General features: G+C 39.1%; 2 protein-coding genes across 2 annotated transcripts; one reads left to right on the top strand and one right to left on the bottom strand.

The window, feature by feature from the left end:
- The first annotated feature begins 1,925 nt into the window (after positions 1 to 1,925).
- On the top strand, positions 1,926 to 5,604 carry arl14 (ADP-ribosylation factor-like 14). Its single transcript, XM_037788694.1, has one exon. The coding sequence runs from the start codon at positions 4,939 to 4,941 to the stop codon at positions 5,467 to 5,469; it is 531 nt and encodes a 176-aa protein (XP_037644622.1). The 5' UTR covers positions 1,926 to 4,938; the 3' UTR covers positions 5,470 to 5,604.
- A 5,905-nt stretch (positions 5,605 to 11,509) lies between these two features.
- LOC119497932 (zona pellucida sperm-binding protein 3-like) lies at positions 11,510 to 16,976 on the bottom strand. The gene is made up of 8 exons (XM_037786372.1): positions 16,515 to 16,976; positions 14,713 to 14,828; positions 14,317 to 14,420; positions 13,986 to 14,163; positions 13,753 to 13,870; positions 13,517 to 13,602; positions 13,102 to 13,373; positions 11,510 to 11,883 (listed from the first exon to the last, which is right to left on the bottom strand). Exons 1-8 carry the CDS (start codon positions 16,872 to 16,874, stop codon positions 11,765 to 11,767), a joined length of 1,353 nt encoding a protein of 450 aa, XP_037642300.1. The 5' UTR covers positions 16,875 to 16,976; the 3' UTR covers positions 11,510 to 11,764.
- Between the last annotated feature and the right edge of the window lie 2,281 nt (positions 16,977 to 19,257).

Genomic DNA, 19,257 nt, shown 5'->3' with positions numbered 1-19,257 from the left:
TTACAGTAAACCATACTTGATTTCTTTTATGTTCAACTACGTTTTCTGTTTCATGACCTTTGCATCAATTGAGAGAGGCCTTTTTTTTATTTAACAGTTTACCTAATGCCTTATTTATTGTTGAGTTTTGGGGTGTGTCTGGCAGATTGCCAAATCAATATACTGTAGATTTTTTTTTTTTTGTCCTTCTGTAAATTAGCAGGAGTTTACAATAAATTTCCCATCACTTTAATTTGAGAAGCAGTCAATGACTCACACATGTTGAGCTGATGCTCAGTGTAAAAAGAACAAGCAGTGTAAAAAAAACCTGTATGTAAACTATCAGTATTAAACAAACTCTTTCATCTTAAATGTATTCACCCCTTCAGTCTTTATTATCTCAAAGGACTTCTGGCCTACATTAAAGGAACAGTGTGTAGGATTTGGCGACATCTAGAGGTGTGGTTGCAGATTGCAACCAATGAGTACCCCTCCGCTCACTCCACCTTTTCCAAGACTACGGTAACGTGAGCCACCGAGTGCAAAACCGTGGTGACGCCGTTCGCCTCGCTCAGAGGCCTTCCTTACCATAATTTAGGAGCAACCAAAGGTCAGACAGCATCTGCTGGTACCACGATTTTATACTCTGCGGCTCATGTTACCGCAGTTTCACAAGCGTGTCAGAGAACTACTGTGGCCTTCAGGTAACGTAAAAACACGAAAAGGCTCTCACTAGATACAGTGTTTGGTTTGTCCGTTCTGGGCTACTGTAGAAACATGACGTAGTCTCCCTATGTTGATATGATGGGCTCATTCTAAGCTAAGAAAAACCAACACATTCTTACTACCAACTTGTCAAATACCGCCGCTTGGTCAGTGCGACAGACTCACGGGGTACCCCTCTTGTGTTACTTTTGGATGGACCTGGGACGGCGTGTCAATATACGGTCATTACATGCATAGTGCCCTTTCAAATTAAACTTCCATTTTCACAGGAAGTTAGGTTTAGGCAACACAACCACTTAGTTAGGTTTAGGAAAAGGTCGTGAATGATGTTAACTTAGCGACTCATATGACTCACGGGGCTGACGATACTTACACTCATGATCAACGACTGATGTGACAAAATAAGTCAAGGTTTTAGTTTCACATGGGACAACAATAGTCTCCTGGTTGAAAGTCTTGTGTTTGTTTGACCTATCCACCACCCCTCCCGCCTGCCCTGAGCGAACACTCACGCTATTAATACGTCAGTTGCTCCGACCGTCAAATAACATCACGGATGGGTTCACATTGGAGTTAGTTGAATGCCCGGTTCGTCACATACTGTTGCTAAAGGGTGCCTCTGTGCGCTGTTTCCGAAGCCGAGGGGCGCTGCCCAATCGGCAGTATTTGACGAGTTAGGAGTGAGATCAGATTGTGACAACACAATGATTCTTAGAATCAGGTGATTATACACTAATGAAAACACAGTTATGAAAATCATATTCCATTTCTGCTAATATATCCTCTGAAGTGTTACACACTGTCCCTTTAACTGTGCAGCACGCTCACCAGTTCAATCACTACAAAACACACAACTCTTTATTTCCAAAGGTCCTTTTTAAATTAGTTTCTTGGCAGTTTTTTCCTAAAATGTTATTTATTTTCCACCACTTATTCATTCATGTTATACTTATAGATTTATTCAGTTTAAGCAGTTGAGTTGTAAGTGCCTTGCTCAAGGGGCACAACAAAAATAGATGAGGAGGAAAATAGATAATGACTAATATTCCTCTCTTAGTCTGCGTTTTATCACCTCTCCAGGAATTTGAATCAGTTGTGTTCTTGTCTCAAGAACCTGTCTGTTGTAAATCGTTTCGCGATCAGCAATCACTAAAGAATGAGGTGAGATCAGAGTGAGGTTGGGTGGGGTAAACGTGTGACGTCTTCTCAGTGTTCCGGGATGCTTCTGTCGCACCACGCATAGCTTTCCATACTATAATAACTCTGCAAGGCAACTCAACCCGGCTGCAGCCCTCACAAGGGGCGCAGACAGCTCGGAAGCTGCATGATGCCAAGTTTAGTGACGGGTTTAACCAGGTGGAGAAGCTCAGAATAGCTCGGACACTGACTGATCCAAATACCTAAGACTGAGTTGCAACATTAAAGGATCTAACGACCTCAAAGTCAAGTGCGTCACTCTTCATCTTTACTGGAACTCGCTGCTCTATTTTATATAGTTTTGACAGTTTATAAGTGAGACGAGTGAACGCTGGCACCAGAGGAAGACCCTTTAGTCTACATTCAGCCAACCCAGACATAAGCACGAATAAATCTGCTTTGGTTCTTTCTTTAAAGGAGTGTTTTGAATTTACAGTAAAGTTACAATATGGGACAGCAGAGCTCCAAATCCTCCATAGAAGCTCGGGTGATTTTCCAGCGCGTTGGCGCAGTGGACATGTACCAGAGAATGGACTCATCATGTTCTACTCCAGCCTCCGTTGTCCGCATTCAGAAGAAGGTGACCAGTCAGTCGGCTTGTCTTCGCTCTTCCCCGCGGACACTGGAGAAGTCAACAGCCCATTCTTGGACCCAGAGCCGCTGTGACGCCGAGGGGCTGGTGTACGTCATGGACAACCCAACCGGTGGCGTGTGGCTGAAGCCGGGAGAGAAATATACCAGGTCTTGATGCAAAAATCTCCAGGTGAAATGCATGACGGATTCTTCGAGGGAATTCAAGTGAAGCATTCTGTGCTTGGATGCACTCTGTGTTTCCTTAAAGCTCTGGCATCTCCCGAGCAGCAGGTGTCGCCACTGATTTGGGTTCCTGTGCTGCGGTGTGTCTCCATGGCGCATCGACACTGCAGCAGCAGTGTGGAGTCAAGGTGGATTTAAAGGAAGAGTTGTCTGGACTGATCACTGTGATTTATTGATTTAGTCTATATGAGACATTCATATATTCAGTGTCAGACTGCACGAGAGGAAGATGATGAGAGGAGATGAAGAGTATCATGTGTCATGCGCACTGAGATAACATGTTTTCTTTGGAAACTAAGTTTTGTTTTGTTTCCAACATATCTGCGTGAGTTATCTCTGTGTTTGTAAGAATGGATACACCTAAGTCTTATTTTTTGAAAACATTTTCAGATATATATGTGGAGTTGATCAAATGAAAGAAGGGAGTTTGGGATAAATCAGTACTGAGAGTTGGATTTCGGGCGTAAACGCATCGTGGTGACAGCTAATATCAACCACTCTGATGTTTACATGAACTAGAGTGGTTTGTAAGTGCACTTTGGCCAACTGTGCCAAGGTGAAAAGTGCATCCTTCCAACGGCTGACCAACCATAATTTATTTTTCCTTCCTTTTTATTTGACTGCATCCTCTTTTTTAGAATGCAATATATCACCGAATGTGATACCATAGCACAAAGATTTTTTTTAAATGAAATGTTTTTTTATATTGATGGTCGTTTGAATGTGATGGACTGGAGGTCAGTGCTGACTCACCTTTAGATTTAGGACTTGATGTTTGGCCGAAATGTCTCTCAGAAACTGAAGGGTGTCACAGCAGCATAATGTCCAAAGGGGCTTTTGGCTCCTTTTGTTTTTTAGAAGCTCTGGAAACTTTGAGGTGGTTGATGGGAAAGTTGTGATGTTGTGTGAGTACAACATCCTCTTGACATTTATGTCAAGAGGATGTCAGGATTGGATTGTATAAACTGTATGAAATGTATGTTGAAATGAAGGATTTATTTTACTATATGGAGGAGGTTAACGCTGGTTCAGAAAGAAACTGCATTTATTTCTTTGGCAGATGAAATCTGGATATTGTTCCTTATGTTTATTGTCATTTACACTGGGGCAACTATTGTGTTGTATATGTGATTAAAACTGGACTGAGTCAGAATGTAATTTCAGGCAAATGATTGTAGTGTGCAACAATGTATTCAAGGCACTGTGCACCATGGTCCTATTAAAAAAACAAAACAACAAATGACTTCTTTTACCTTTGTTCTTTCTAATTTAAAAGAGTGGGTTTTATTCTTAGAAATCATATTTACAGCAGAAACAAGCCACAGCAACGAAAACAACTTTTGAGCAAGAATGTACCTGATTATCCTTTAGACTCTGTGAACTTAAGTAGCAGAATGTCCTTCACTAAACTAACTTATAACCTTTTGTAACCTTTATGCATGACAAGGCTATAGCACGTTGCCATTGCATTCACCGCGGAAGAACAATATTGTTTTACTGATGCAATAAGTTTGCATAACTCTACTTATACAGCGTACATAAACAAGGGATATCCACAAGTTGGTGCACACTTTGCCCCCTTATTGTCATTTACACTGGCGCAACTATTGTGTTGTATGTGTGATTAAAGTTGGACTGTGTCAGAATGTAATTTCAGGTAAATGATTGTAGTGTGCAACAATGTATTCAAGGCACTGTGCACCATGGTCCTATTAAAAAAAACAACAACAACTGACTCATTTTACCTTGATCTTTCTAATTTAGAAGGTTTTATTCTAAGAAATCATATTTACAGCAGAAACAAGCCATAGCAACGAAAAACTTTTAAGCAAGAATGTACCTGATTATCCTTTGGACTCTGTGAACTTAAATGGAATGTGACCTTTGACCTTTGATGTCCTTCACTAAACTAACTTATAACCTTTATGCACGACAAGACTAGCACGTTGCCATTGCATTCAACAATATTGTTTTACTGATGCAATAAGTTTGCATGACTCTACTTATACAGCGTACATAAAAAAGGGATCTCCTCTAGTTGGTGCACACTTTGCCCTTTGTGTGTGGCGTCTTATCGGTGATGCATGTTAGTCAGCATGGAGCTATAATGGCTCATCTATTAAACTCAGGGCAACGCACTAAGCAAACACTGAGTGAAGCAAGAGAGAGCACTGTATAAGTGAAAGATGTGCCTATCCCACTTGAGTTGACTGTTTTGCCATGGGACTGCGAGGATCTAAACAACCAGATGCCCAAGTTCTCCTCCTGGGCCTGGACAACGCTGGGAAGTCGACTCTCCTCTACAAACTGAAGCACAACATTTGTGTAGGCACCGTGCCAACCATTGGCTTCAACGTGGAAATGTTCGAGGCGAGGAAGAACAGTAAGAACATCACGTTGACTCTCTGGGATGTCGGTGGTCAGCGGAAGATGCGAGAGCACTGGATGAGTTTCCACCAGGATGCAGCGATGGTGGTGTTCGTGGTGGACAGCTCTGGTCAGGAGCGTCTGGAGGAGGCGCGCAGAGAGCTGGAGAAGACGCTGAGGAGCGAGCAGCTGCGAGGTCGTCCTCTGGTTCTCATCGCCAACAAACAGGACGTGAACGGAGCTCTGACCGTCACTGAGATCAAGGACAAGCTGAACCTGAAGAAGATCTGCTCGGGTCGGGATTGGTTCATTCAGCCTTGTTCCGCATCGACGGGAGTTGGAGTTGAAGAGGCCTTCAGACGAGTGGTGCACATGGTCAAATAAAACATTACGGCGGAAGTAGGCAGAACGTTTTTTTTGGCATCATTGGGCGAAAATCTCCATAATAACCTTTCAGCATTTTGTAATTCAAGTGTTCTGGGAGATAACTAGACTTCTGCACCTCCTCATGGCTCTGTTTTCAGGCTCTAAAAAAAATCTAACCCGGGAGACCTTGGCCAATCACAGGTCATTTCAGAGAGAGAGCGTTCCTATTGGCTGTGTTCTAGCTGCTGGGCGGTGCTTGGTATTTCCTCAACTGATCTCAACATGGCTGCCTGGTCACAAACTTTCTCATTTTACAGCTAAACAGTACACTACAAGATGTTTCTGAAAACATTTGAGGAGAGAAAAAGACATTACAGTTACAGAATATTGATTCAGCAGTCCCATCAGGAGAAGCGGAATTCACCATCCAGGCCCACCTGAGGGATTGTGGGACTAAACTCTCAGTAAGCTTAATATCTTTTTAAGGGGATCATGCAGCTCAAGCGGACTTGTAGAAAGTCTGTGTTCAGTGACTGGGTTTAGGGTTAAAATCTTATCTTTAGGGCTGCAACTAACGATTATTTTCATTGTCGATCAATCTGTGGATTAATTTCTCGATTAATCGATTTGGTTGTTTGGTCTATACAATGTCAGAAAAATGCCAAGATGACCCAAGATGACGTCCTCAAATGTCTTGTTTTATCCACAACTCAAAGATATTCAGTTTACTGTCATAGAGGAGTAAAGAAACCAGAAAATATTCACATGTAAGAAGCTGGAATCAGAGAATTAAAAAAAATGTAAACTACAAGATGTTTCGGAAAACATTTGAAGAGAGAAATAGGCCTTACAGTAACATAATATTGATTCATATTTGATCAGCGCTGCCTAGTTTGACCGTTTGATCGGAGTTTGCGAATCATTGACAGCTGCTCAGAGACGGCAGGCTCCAGCTCGGCTCTGATTGGTTGTTTTCCTCCGGTCTGTGAAATCTTGCAGATGCCATTAGGAGCACCGGAGGACACCGAGACACATGATTTTTTTTCAGATTACTTGTCTCATGCACTACTGTCAGGATATAGTGACCGTTTTATAAAAACAACTTTATAAAATCATATTTGCTCCATTTCTACCCACTGCAGCTTTAAGATGTATTTATATAAAATGTGTTATTTTCAAACCATTGACAATGTGAAAAACTTATTTTGAAATATGTTTGTAAATCTAAACTCCTTTATACCAACAATAAATCATATTTAAAGAGATCAGATCTTTTCTTTTATATCACAGTTGGAACAACAGTATATTACAAGCTACTTTAGAGTGAGTTAAAATATCAGGTTACCTCTTATGATGGATACGACAGGAAACACAAGATACCATGAAGTCCATTACGGTGCAGTAGAACCACCACAAAGAAATGTGCAGCATGTCTTCTTTCAATTATTAAACAGAGTTCGATTATCTCACTGAGCCATTTACACAACTATCCTATCATAAAGCATCTCACTGATACATCAATATCAGCGAGATAACAAAGACAGTGCATGTAGAGTTTGGTGATATAGAGACTGCTGCAGTTGTGAAAAAAAAAAACTTTGGCTGGTGTATTAATGCATTTATAAATGTTGATAAATCATTTTTACAATCACCCATCCAGTCTTAAGTGGTAGGCTGGGTAATATGGCCAAAATCATCACGATACAGGTCATTTAATACCTCCATAACGATAAATATCACGATATAGCATGTTTTCTGGTAATTCAATATGAAATAACCACATGGTAAAGCCTATTTTTGTATATTCTTTTGTGAATTAAATCATGACAAATGAAAAGTAGAACATTATTTTCTCATTTGAAGAACTTTAACATAACAATTTTAAGTGAAATCATAGAGAAAAAAGGAATAATAATAATAGTCTTAGCCTATATTTATATATATAATGATATATAGAAATTAGATAGAAAAATATATACGATAGATATTTTTATAACGTTTTGACTATATATAGTATATATCTCATCGTATTGCCCAGCCCTAGTGGTAAATGTTGATGAAGTTAATATTTGTAATGTCATATATAAGATAGGCTAATTCGTGATGAATTAAAAAGCAAAAAGTGTCCAAAGGGATTTTTCACGACATGGCAACCTCACATATTCTCTTATTAACGGTTTATTACTGATTTAATGCATTATTATAGATGATGTATTAACATTAGCAAAGCCATTAATAAAACGTGCCTTATAAGAAAATGAAGCAGACTTTGAACTGATGCATTCCTCAGGAACAAATGCAATTAATAATAATACAATCGTTGTGCCAGTATAGCAGTAGGTAATGTCATGTATGTGTCTTTCACAGCAGAGACACACAGTGGAGGCTGCTGCAGAGGAAACACCAGACAACATCCTGCATGGACGGTCTGTTTATGTGTTTCAGAAATGTCCATTATAATGAATCTATAGTGAAACCCTAATGTATATCCATGATGTTCTGTATGGCATGTACACTGTAAAACAAAAACATTTTTTTAACATTTTTTTTCCAAGACATTTTACATTTTTTATCTGTATTTCAAAATGACAGAAAAAAAATGTAAAAATGACATGTTTCATTTGTGATTTATATGTAAATGGTCTTATATTTACAGTATTTTTTGTAATCACAATCGTAATTATCTGCATTAAGCTTTTCTTGATCATTTTTAAAGATAATTATTCTGTTTTTTAGATGTTAATGACTCTATTTTAACAATTAATTTATGTTAAAAGAAAAGGATTTCATGGAATTCTAAAAATATTTCTTGTAAAAATACAGATTTTTTTTTTTGCAAAACTTCTGAGAGTTAATGTAAATTTGGGCTTTTGCAACGTAAAAGTACAAGTTTCATTTGTGATTTATACGTAAATGGTCTTAGATTTACGGTGTATGACTATTCTAACAATAAATATATGTTAAAAGTAAATTATTTCTTGTAATATTACAGTAATAAAGGCTAATTATATAAAGATAATTACTGTGTTTTTTTTTTTTACAGTTTATTTATGTTAATTAACGGACAGTATTTTTCAGTTTTTTTAACAGACATTTTCTGGCGCCCCTGCTGCCTGGAAAATTTCCTTTATTTTACACCTTTTTTTTTTTTTTTTACAGTGTACATATGCCTCTTCCACAGAGGCACCCAGTGGAAGCTGCTGCAGAGGAAATACCAGACAACATCCTGCATGGGCGGTCTGTTTGTGTGTTTCGGAAAATGTCCATCATAATGAATATAATGTTAAAATGTCGAATCTATAGCGAAACTCCATAATGTATCCATGATGTCCTTGTCATGTAGCTTGTCCCACGTTGGACTCCGGCCATCCTCTGCTCCCATCCCTCATCGTCTCTTCATATGTGGGCAGCCTTTTGCATTCCTCGTATGAAGGCAGCTGAGCATCAACAGCAGCAGCAGCAGCTGGAACAGCTGGACACATCAGGCTGTCCGGTGTGCTGCTCTCCATCAGCGGCTCCTGGGATGTGGTACCAGTCGGGTGTCCAACGCCGTGTGGCTGTGTGGTGAGCTGCCTGGATCTGGAGCACAACATCCTCTGAACAAAGTATCCCACAGCGAAGAGAAGCAGCATGATGAGCACCCCGGAAAGTTTCCTGGTGACCATGGCGATGTTGTAGTAAGTCTTGTCTCCGAACTGCTTGCAACAGGTGACGACGGTGGCGTTGTTTCCCTGCAAGCAGCACACCTGCTCATCTCGACAGATGTCTTGTCCGCATCTTCGGATGCAATAAACAACTGTGCGAGCAAGAAAGCAAACAGCAAACCAGGTCAGTGCTTGGCATTTTTTGTAGAGAAGCATCCTTGTTGTGTTCAGAGGAGAGAAATGATCCAGTGAGATGATTCACTTAAAGATGCTGAAACCATCACCAACATGCCCAGAGACAAATACTGAAAAACGAACTAAAAAAAAACCCCAATATGTCCAGATGTTCAATAGTCAGCACCCAGTATTCAGCTACTCAGGCAGTTGAATGCCTCCTCTGCAACAACAGAATATGATAATAAGCTTGAAAATTAACTCCTAAGTGTACTTCAATGTGCCCTTGATTTATTATGCACTTAGCGGGTGCCGTCCAGCAAACACAGTCCTACACACACACACACACACACACACACACACACACACACAATGGCTTATTTATTGGATGTAAGTAAACAGGCGCCCAGGACATCGACCTGTCGTGTCGAAAGCACTGAGAAAAGAACCTGCACTGTTAAGACTTTCCCAGTAAAATAACATTAAAGACCTGATGGCAGCAGGGTTGCCTTTATGTTACTGTAAAATTAACATTATTATACTGTCGCTGAAATTTACAGCTTTGTACTGTTAATGAAAAATACAGTTTGAACTTTATTAATTTCACAGTATTTGACAGTTAATTTACTGTTTAAAGATACATTATATAGCTGTTTTTCACCTTTCTTTTATCTTACTGATTTGTTTTAACGCACTATTTAGGTTGTATTTTTTACATACATTTTAATAAACATTATTTTTTGCCTAGATGAATGGACTTAGCAGGTTACAGACATAGGAATAGTCACACTAAATATAATTAAAGCCACTTGTTAGTGGAAAAAGGCTATAATAGACTTGTTGACACTTTTCCCAAAATGTCTGTCTCTAGCTGGCTACAAGCACAGAATGTAAACCATAACAACATGTGAGTGAAGAACAATAAAGCTAATTCACTGATTTTACAATCATGTACAATGTACAAGCCTCACATGTGCAGATCAGGTCCCAGAATTTAAAAAATACTGCATGAAACTGTTACTGATGATACTTTAGACAGCTGATCAGCAGTAAAGTGATGTTTTTTAAGAATGCATTATAGTTCAGTTAAAAAACGACCTATGAGCGTAATTTAACATGTTTTCTTTTGTATTAACAGTAAAGCACTGTTTTTAGCAATAACAGGTTAATACTGTTGAAATCCTGCTGTAAATTAACAGCAATTGTTTAGAGTGTATGAGATGAATAGTTTAGGTGGGAGGGGACATTAAAACATTAAAATAAGCAGACTGTATATGCAGAAGCCACTGTTGATGTTTCAGGACCAGGGACAGAGCTCAGCTCAACACGCCCACTGGGCCAAAAAGATATCCATCTGTACCCGGACAAAAGCAATCCAATTTAAAATTATACATAGAATACATATATCCCCTAATCGCAGGCATTTTTTTGATTCCTCACTTTCTCCTCTGTGTCTCAAATGTAAAACCGAAATAGGTACCTTAACCCATTGCCTTTGGTCGTGTCATAAATCCCAGAAGTGATGATGATTTTAGGAATCCCAAGTACAAATATAACTACTGCAGCCAACAAAAGGTTATATAACATTCTTACATTTGCTGCTAGAAAAAATATATTACTAAAGTGGATCAGTAATAAGAAACCCTCTGTTCAAGGCTGGCGTAAAGTGATATTTGAGATGGTCCCTTTGGAATATCTTACAAATATTCTACATGCCAAAGTAGATCAGTTCCACAATATTTGGCAGCCCTATCTGAATTATATTGGGCCTGATCTCTCTTCCATTATCTCACAAGGAGTCTCTTGAACATGAACTCGTATATCCTGTGACTTCCCTGCACTATGGACTATTTCCTATGACCTCCTATATACATTTTTTTTTTATCTGAGCTGTACCAGTGTTTGTTGTTTTTTTTTTTATTGTGTTTCTGAAAATAAGAAAACCCAATAAACATAGGCCCGCTTATCTCCTCTGATCAAAATAGCTGGTATTATGTTAGATGAATCTCTACAGTGGATGTCAAGAGGATGCATCGTGTGTGTATTTGTGGTAAAATGCACAAACAACACATCCTTTCAACATCCTCTTCCGCTGCTCGGGGCCCCATGAGTTTGAGTGCTTGAAACTCGATGCTAATTAAATTGTTTTGCTGAGAACTACAGGATGCTGGATTTTGTAAAGATTAGGTATCAAATAATTGTGATAATTGTAAGGCTCGTGTGTTTTTGTGTAGAGCAGGTGAAAATGCAAAAAGCAAAATATTTATTGGAGAAAATAAAGGTTTGTCATTTGTACAGAAAAATACTGTTCTGGAAATGTGTAAATACTTTCACATTGCAGAGTAAAGTTCACAGTAAAAACTTAGTTTCAGGTGAGATGGTATTTCGAATGATGAGCTTGACCTCTGCATTCACAGGGGTTGTGTCCAAAATGTTTTTGTCCTGTACAAGGCAGCGATGAAATCTGTTTTGTTTTATCCTCAGTCTCCACTGTGCTATCCTGAATCTCGGGTGCTCCTGTTCTTTGGCGAAAGTACTGTTTTGGAATCGGATGGCCTTGTTTCAACATTGCTGGATGGCAGGATGGTAACGGGTCCCAGCTGGATAGTTCGCTCTGTAAATACAAATTATTAAAAAATGTCAATGTCTTTTTTAGTTGCACTAATAGTTAAATTGGACATTAATAAACAGATCTATTCAAATGTTATATCTGAATTCAACCTTCAATTTTTAAAAATCTTTTGTGCTTTCAAACTAAATACATACTGTATATACGCCTATTGTTAAAAAAACATTAGGTCTGTAAAACAATCATTTAGAGTTCACCATTTTACAAACCATGTCATGCTAGGAGGAAGGCTAAATAACGCTCCAAAGTTGCAGGGAAAACTGGCATGGTGATTTTCAAATGGGTCCCTTGACCTTTGACCTTAAGATATGTGACTGAAAATGGGTTCTATGACATGCCCACTTTATGATAATCACATGCAGTTTGGGGCAAAAAACATGCAGTTGTTTTGCATGCAGTATAAATGTGTTATTTTCACCTATTCTAAAATGGTGTATTTGAATATTTTTGCATACTGGGATCCCTAAACAGTCTTGGAATTACATAAATTGGGTATCACTGTAAAGCTGAGACTCTTGTGGATTCAATGAGCCCAATTGTATTCATGTGTGATGATGTTAGTCCCATTAGTAGCCATTTCATTGTAGTGAGTCCATTTTTAAAAAACTGTACCTCCCTGTATAAAATGACCAGTGGTGACCTCTAGGATAATCACAGCCTCATGAAACTTTACAGCCACAAACTATAAACCTAAAGCTTTCAGATGATGGATGGCTTTCCTAGGTATACTGACAATAAGGGGGTTTCTGAGCAGTTTCCAGATACCAAATCACAGCATGGCTTTTTCTGTGGTGTTCCTCAAGGTCTTGGTGTCATAATGTAGTATTTTGGAGTGATTATTTATAATTTGTATCAGTTCTCGAGTGGTCATTTTTTTTTAAAATTTAGCACCAAATGGTATCAACCCAAAAAATTGCTGTAACAACTTATGAGACATATTAGAGCATGGGAATGGACATCATATACTTCTATCATAATATTCTAAGCCCTTCTACACTTTCACAATTCAGTTTAATTAATGAATTCATGTTTATTTCTGATTTATGACTAGAACAACTTGACACAGTGCATCTCAAATTAATCTTCAGGTCCCCAGCTTTCAGATGATGTACACTACTTCTATGTGACATCTACTGTTGACAAAAATAAGTAATAAAAAAAAAGTAATAAGAATGTAGTAAATGCAATATCTGCTGTACTCACCTGCTTTGTGCTCTGCTCCTCTCTTCATCAACCCAGCAGAGGATTGTTGGGGTTTGTTGTGTTGGCTCTGGTGCACTCCTGGACGAAAGCGGAAATAATTAACAGGGCGTTGTTCGGGTATGTTCTGGACTAAACTCTCCTGTGAAGTCTTGGAGGGCCGTGCTTTGGTGCTGATGGTAGTTTCAGGGGGTTCTGTGGCCGGAGGTTCCTCAACCCGATGGTTGAGATCGCAGCTCCTACATGCATGGTCGTTCCCATCAACTGACCTCCATCTGGAGAAAGAGAAAATTTACAAAATGAAGGGAACTCGCATGTGTGAAATTAGTGAGATCATTCATTGCACCTCATACCATGTTTTACACACAGGAGAACATTTTCAGATGGCATTTAAGTTATTAAGTCATCAGTATAATACCTGTTCTCAATTAGAGAGCAAGCCCTGTTTTGAGAGCTGACACTTAACACGACTGGAACAGCCTTCATGTAGCAGGTTATGTAGACCTGTGGGAGAGAGTTTAGTGTAAAATACGACCAAGCTCCTCTCATGTATATTAAACAGAATAATCTAACCAATGCAAGTCTTACAGTGTTTCTCTATTAAAAAAGGTGTATTGTCCAAAGTGCATGCCAAAGACAGGAAAATTAACCAACCTGATTGCTGGGCTCCCGGTAGAACCTGAAGGCCTCCAGCTGAAACCTCAGCTTGTGCTCTTCAACTCTTGGTAGAAAACGGGAGCTAGAGTTCGTCAGGTACGCATCAGCAAGACATCTGTTAGGGCAGCAAGAGAAGTCAAATTAAGTTCAAAATAAAATCACAAAAAGTAGAACGATGATTTTAACAATCTTGTGGTGGTAGGTTTTTAAGATTTGGTTGTGGAGCTCACCCGTAATGCTCTATAAAGTCATATCTTAATGTAGCCTCTGCATCGGGAGTTGCTGTGGCAACGCAGTGATCAACGTAGACTCGCAGGGGCATGTGGTTACCGACGATGGCAGTAACTTCAAGAAGAATGGGGTCCCCCAGGAAGTAGGAATAAGATCCTCTCTCAAACTGCCAATCATCTATGGAGATGAAAAGGACTGAAGAACTGAAATTTGGTTGTACAACAGGCATCTTGAAAGAGAAGCATTAATCATGAAAACTGTAGCAACACACTGTTCAGAAGATGCATGAGAATAAAAAAAAGATGCTCTATTAATGATATCCTTTAATACCAGTCATGAGCAGCAGATTTAAGTCTATCTGATCCTCTGCCGAGAGCCTGGACACAGAAGGGACCCAGGTGGGATGCAGGGAGATGGCATCCACAGCATACCTCCTGAAAACAGACAGCCTGTTATACATTTCTGTTTAAATGTCCAAGAAGGCCCAATGCAATATTAAATCACACACAAATCCAAGTGGAGTTGGGAGTATACAAAATAGGCTTTACCACGACTATTTTTTTATTGATTTACCAGAAAACATGCTATATCGTAATATATATCGTTAGAGATAAGAAATTACCTATATAGAGATAGAAGATTTTGGCCTTATCGCCCAGCCCTAAATCCAAGTAGCTGGTTCCAACAGTATCAACATAAACGGTGCCAAAAACATACAGGACTTACTTTTCATAATGACATTCAACTGGAATAGTTGCTCCGTCCAGTCTAAGCAAACCATCAGATGAAGGTTCAGGTGAGTAGACCAGAACATTAGAATAGATAATCTTCTCTTTTGTCGACTGAAAGGAACAATGTTAGTCTTTCAGAGTAAATCTACACAGCAGTGTAACAAGATAAGTAGAGCTGCAACGATTAATCAAGGAAATATTATTTAAAAAAAGTTATTTATATAAAACGGTCACTATATCCTGACAGTAGTGCATGAGACAGGTAATCTGAAAAAAATCATGAGCTTCTGTGTCCTCCGGTGCTCCTAACGGCATCTGCAAGATTTCACAGACCGGAGGAAAACAACCAATCAGAGCTGAGCTGGAGCCTGCCGTCTCTGAGCAGCTGTCAGTCACTCACAAACTCCGATCAAACGGTCAAAATAGGCAGCGCTGATCAAATATGAATCAATATTCTGTTACTGTAATGCCTATCTCTCGCCTCAAATGGTTTCGTAAACATCTTGTAGTGTACTGTTTATCTGTATAATGAGAAAGTTTGTGACCCGGCAGCCATGTTGAGATCAGTTGAGGAAATACCAAGCACCGCCCACCAGCCGGAGCACAGCCAATAGGAAGGCTCTCTCTCTCTAAAATTACCTGTGATTGGTCAAAGTCAGATTTTTTAAAGCCTGAAAACAGAGCCATGAGGAGGTGCAGAGGTCTATTTTTCTCTCAGAACACTTGAATTACAATATGCTAAATTTTTGCCCATTGATGCCAAACAAATTGTTACCTACTGAAGCTTTAAATTAATCACCAACTATTTTGATAATCGATTAAGCGGTTTGAGTAATTTTAAGAAATTGTTCTTAATTCTCTGATTCCAGATTCTTACATGTATATGAATATTTTCTGGTTTCTTTTTTTTTTTTTTTACTGTTTTAGCTGATGCTTCTTGTTTTTTGCTGCTGTACACTGCACATTTCCTCACTGTGGGACTAATAAAGGAATAACTTATCTTATGTTACTCCTCTATGACAGTAAACTGGATATCTTTGAGTTGTGGATAAAACAAGACATTTGAGGAGGTCATCTTGGGTTTGGGCATTTTTCTGACATTTTATAGACCAAACAACTAATCGATTAATCGGGAAATTAATCCACAGATTAATCGACAATGAAAATAATCGTTAAATAGCAGCCCTAAAGATAAGATTTTAATCCTAAACCCAGTCACTGAACACAGACTTTCTACAAATCCACCTGAGCTGCATCATGATCCCATAAAAGACAGACACACTATACACTCTATACACACCATACTCTATACACTCTACACACTCTATACACTCTATACACACCATACACTCTATACACACCATACTCTATACACTCTACACACTCTATACACACCATACACACCATACACACCATACACACCATACTCTATACACACCATACACACCATACACACCATACACACCATACACTCTATACACACCATACACACCATACACACCATACTCTATACACTCTACACACTCTATACACTCCATACACACCATACACACCATACACTCTATACACACCATACACACCACACTCTATACACTCTATACACACCATACACACCATACACTCTACACACTCTATACACACCATACACACCATACACACTATACACACCATACACACCATACACACCATACACACCATACACTCTACACACTCTATACACTCTATACACACTATACACACCATATACTCTATACACACCATACACTATATACTCTATAAAAAAGATAGAAAGCTTACTGAGAGTTTAGTCCCACAATCCCTCAGGTGGGTCTGGATGGTGAATTCTGCTTCTCCTGATGGGACTGCTGCACATGAACTCCCTTCACCCAGGCGCAGATGTCTGCCGTCCACCTGTAGACCTGTCTCAAACATGTCAGCCTGCACCACCACCCGCATCGAGTCCGGGTGGCAGTGGACCACCACAGGCCGAGGCCTTGCAGCGAGCACCGGGCTCTGCTGCTGCTGCTGTTTACCTGCAGTCACCTGAGGCTGCTGGATGTCACCATGAGTCCTGCTCCGGCTCTCTGTGAGTGTAGAAAGTGAGATAAGGACGATAATAATCCAGCAGGAAGAGGTTATCTGAAGGTTGCAGTCCATTCTTGGCCTCGGACAGGTTTGTGTTGGAAGGAGCAGCCTCAGGTAAATATCACCACACCTGTGAGTAATCTGCAGTGATCTGAACTCCTCAAACACACCTGGGAGCAACTGATTATAATCATGTGTCTGCGCATGTCTGTTTATCATTACCTGAAACGTGTCAACATGAAGGTGTTTAGCATTTTTACTTTATGTAATTCATTAAAAACCTTAGATAACAACTTAATTTGGTAACATGATCCTTTTGGCCAAGCTATATACTATTTTCCCACTAGGTGGCACTAGCACACAACTGCACACATAATAATAATAATAAATAATAAACTTTATTTGTATAGCACCTTTCCAAACATAGTTACAAAGTGCTTTACATAAGTTAAAATAGTGCAAACATCAAGATAAAAAATAATACAAAATAAAAACATAAAAACATAGGCCAAAATAAAATGTTGAACATTAGACTTTTGTACAAAAAGTCAATAATAATGAAATTTAAAACAAGGGATTGCTATAAAAAGGCCTTCCTGTAAAGGTAGGCTTTGAGTCCTATATCATATCATATCTGCTGAATTAAATGAAGTAGTTTCATCTGAATGATGTTAGTTTGTTAGTGTTCTTAGTTTAGAAGTTTGTTTTTGGTTTGAGGTTTTTTCTCTTAACTACAGATGATATGTTATGGACAATGATATTGATGCATTTTTTTTTAATCTAATAGACTGAAATGTCAATGATGCAGGAGAAGGACCTGCAGGCTGCTTGGGAAAATCTATGTTAATATTGTCCTAAAAGATGCTGAATTGAGCATCAGTCACAGATAAGGCAGGAAGCTCTTTGTAGAAAACATGCAAATACAACATAACCTGTCTTTAAACCTGCAGTATAGGCAGAATGTTTTTGGCATTATTGGGCAATATTGCATATTGTAATTCAAGTGTACTGAGAGATAACTAAACTTCTGCACCTCCTCATGGCTCTGTTTTCAGGCTTTAGAAAATCTTGCCTGTGATGGGAGACTTTGGCCAATCACAGGTCATTTCAGAGAGAGAGCGTTCCTATTGGCTGTTCATTCAACGGAGACAGCTGACAATCACTCACGAACTCTGATCAAATGGTGAAACTAGGCAGCGCTGATCAAATATGAATCAATATTCTGTTACTGTAATGCCTATTTCTCACCTCAAATGTTTTCAGAAACATCTTGTAGTGTACTGTTTAGCTGTAAAATGAGAAAGTTTGCTCCGGCTGGTGGGCGGTGCTTGGTATTTCCTCAACTGATGTCAACATGGCTGTCGGGTCACAAACTTTCTCATTTTACAAAACATTTGAGGCGAGAAATAGGCATTGCAGAAACAGAATATTGATTCATATTTAATCAACGCTGCCTAGTTTGACCGCTTGATCGGAGTTCGCGAGTGATTGACAGCTGCTCAGAGACGGCAGGCTCCAGCTCGGCTCTGATTGGTTGTTTTCCTTCCGGTCTGTGAAATCTCGCAGATGCACCGAGGCACGTGATTACTTTCAGATTACCTGTCTCATGCGCTACTGTCAGGATATAGTGACCGTTTTTTTAATCATATTTGCTCCATTTCTACCCACTACTGCTTTTAATTAGCTGTTTTTAAGCAGGTTAGTGCATTAATAATACAGCAGTTGTTTTTGTTTTACCACCTTTTTGTCATGTTATAAATGCAGGAAATAGTATTCCCCTCGATATAGCATTTCTTTTCCTTTTGTGTTCTGAAACCAAACCTACACTCTTGTGTGTACTGTACAGAGATAGGTAGCCTATATTATGGGTTCCTTGTAGTCATTCAGTGTTTTATACATATTTTGTATTCTTATTAACAAAGTATCGATGATTTTAACACATTTCTCTGCTTTGTGAAATAGGAGTAGCGGTATGATAAGTGTTTTTGCCCAGAGATAGCTCTATGGTGCCAAACATTTTAATATTATTATTATTATTATTATCACATGTATTCAGATATCCTGCTCGCTCTTCCTCTCCTGTGTCTGTCTCTATTTTCTGTCAATTTTCTGACGCGTTTTGAACGTCATAGGTCTCTCTCAACCCCAGCAGCCACAAACCTCAGTTGTGCTATATTTCACTTTCAGTAGGGTTTTTTATCAATAATCAATCTGCCCTTTCAAAACATCATATCACAAAACAAAGTGCCCAAGCTGAAAGTTGAGCTGAACAAGTGAACACAAATCAGTTCAGTTAAAACATCACAACTTTATGGGCTATTTGTGAACTTATACTAAATGTTCAACAGAGTGACACCTCACCTGACTATCTGCTGTGTTCCCGTAGACCTCTAACGTTGACCTAATTGTAAAGTCCTCTGACTCCATTTCATTTCGTTAGTTTCTTATTTATTCA

This window comes from Sebastes umbrosus, chromosome 12, assembly GCF_015220745.1.
Source record: "Sebastes umbrosus isolate fSebUmb1 chromosome 12, fSebUmb1.pri, whole genome shotgun sequence".
NCBI lineage: Eukaryota > Metazoa > Chordata > Actinopteri > Perciformes > Sebastidae > Sebastes > Sebastes umbrosus.
The sequence above is the reverse complement of the archived record's forward strand: the minus strand, read 5'-3'. Positions and strand labels throughout refer to the sequence as shown.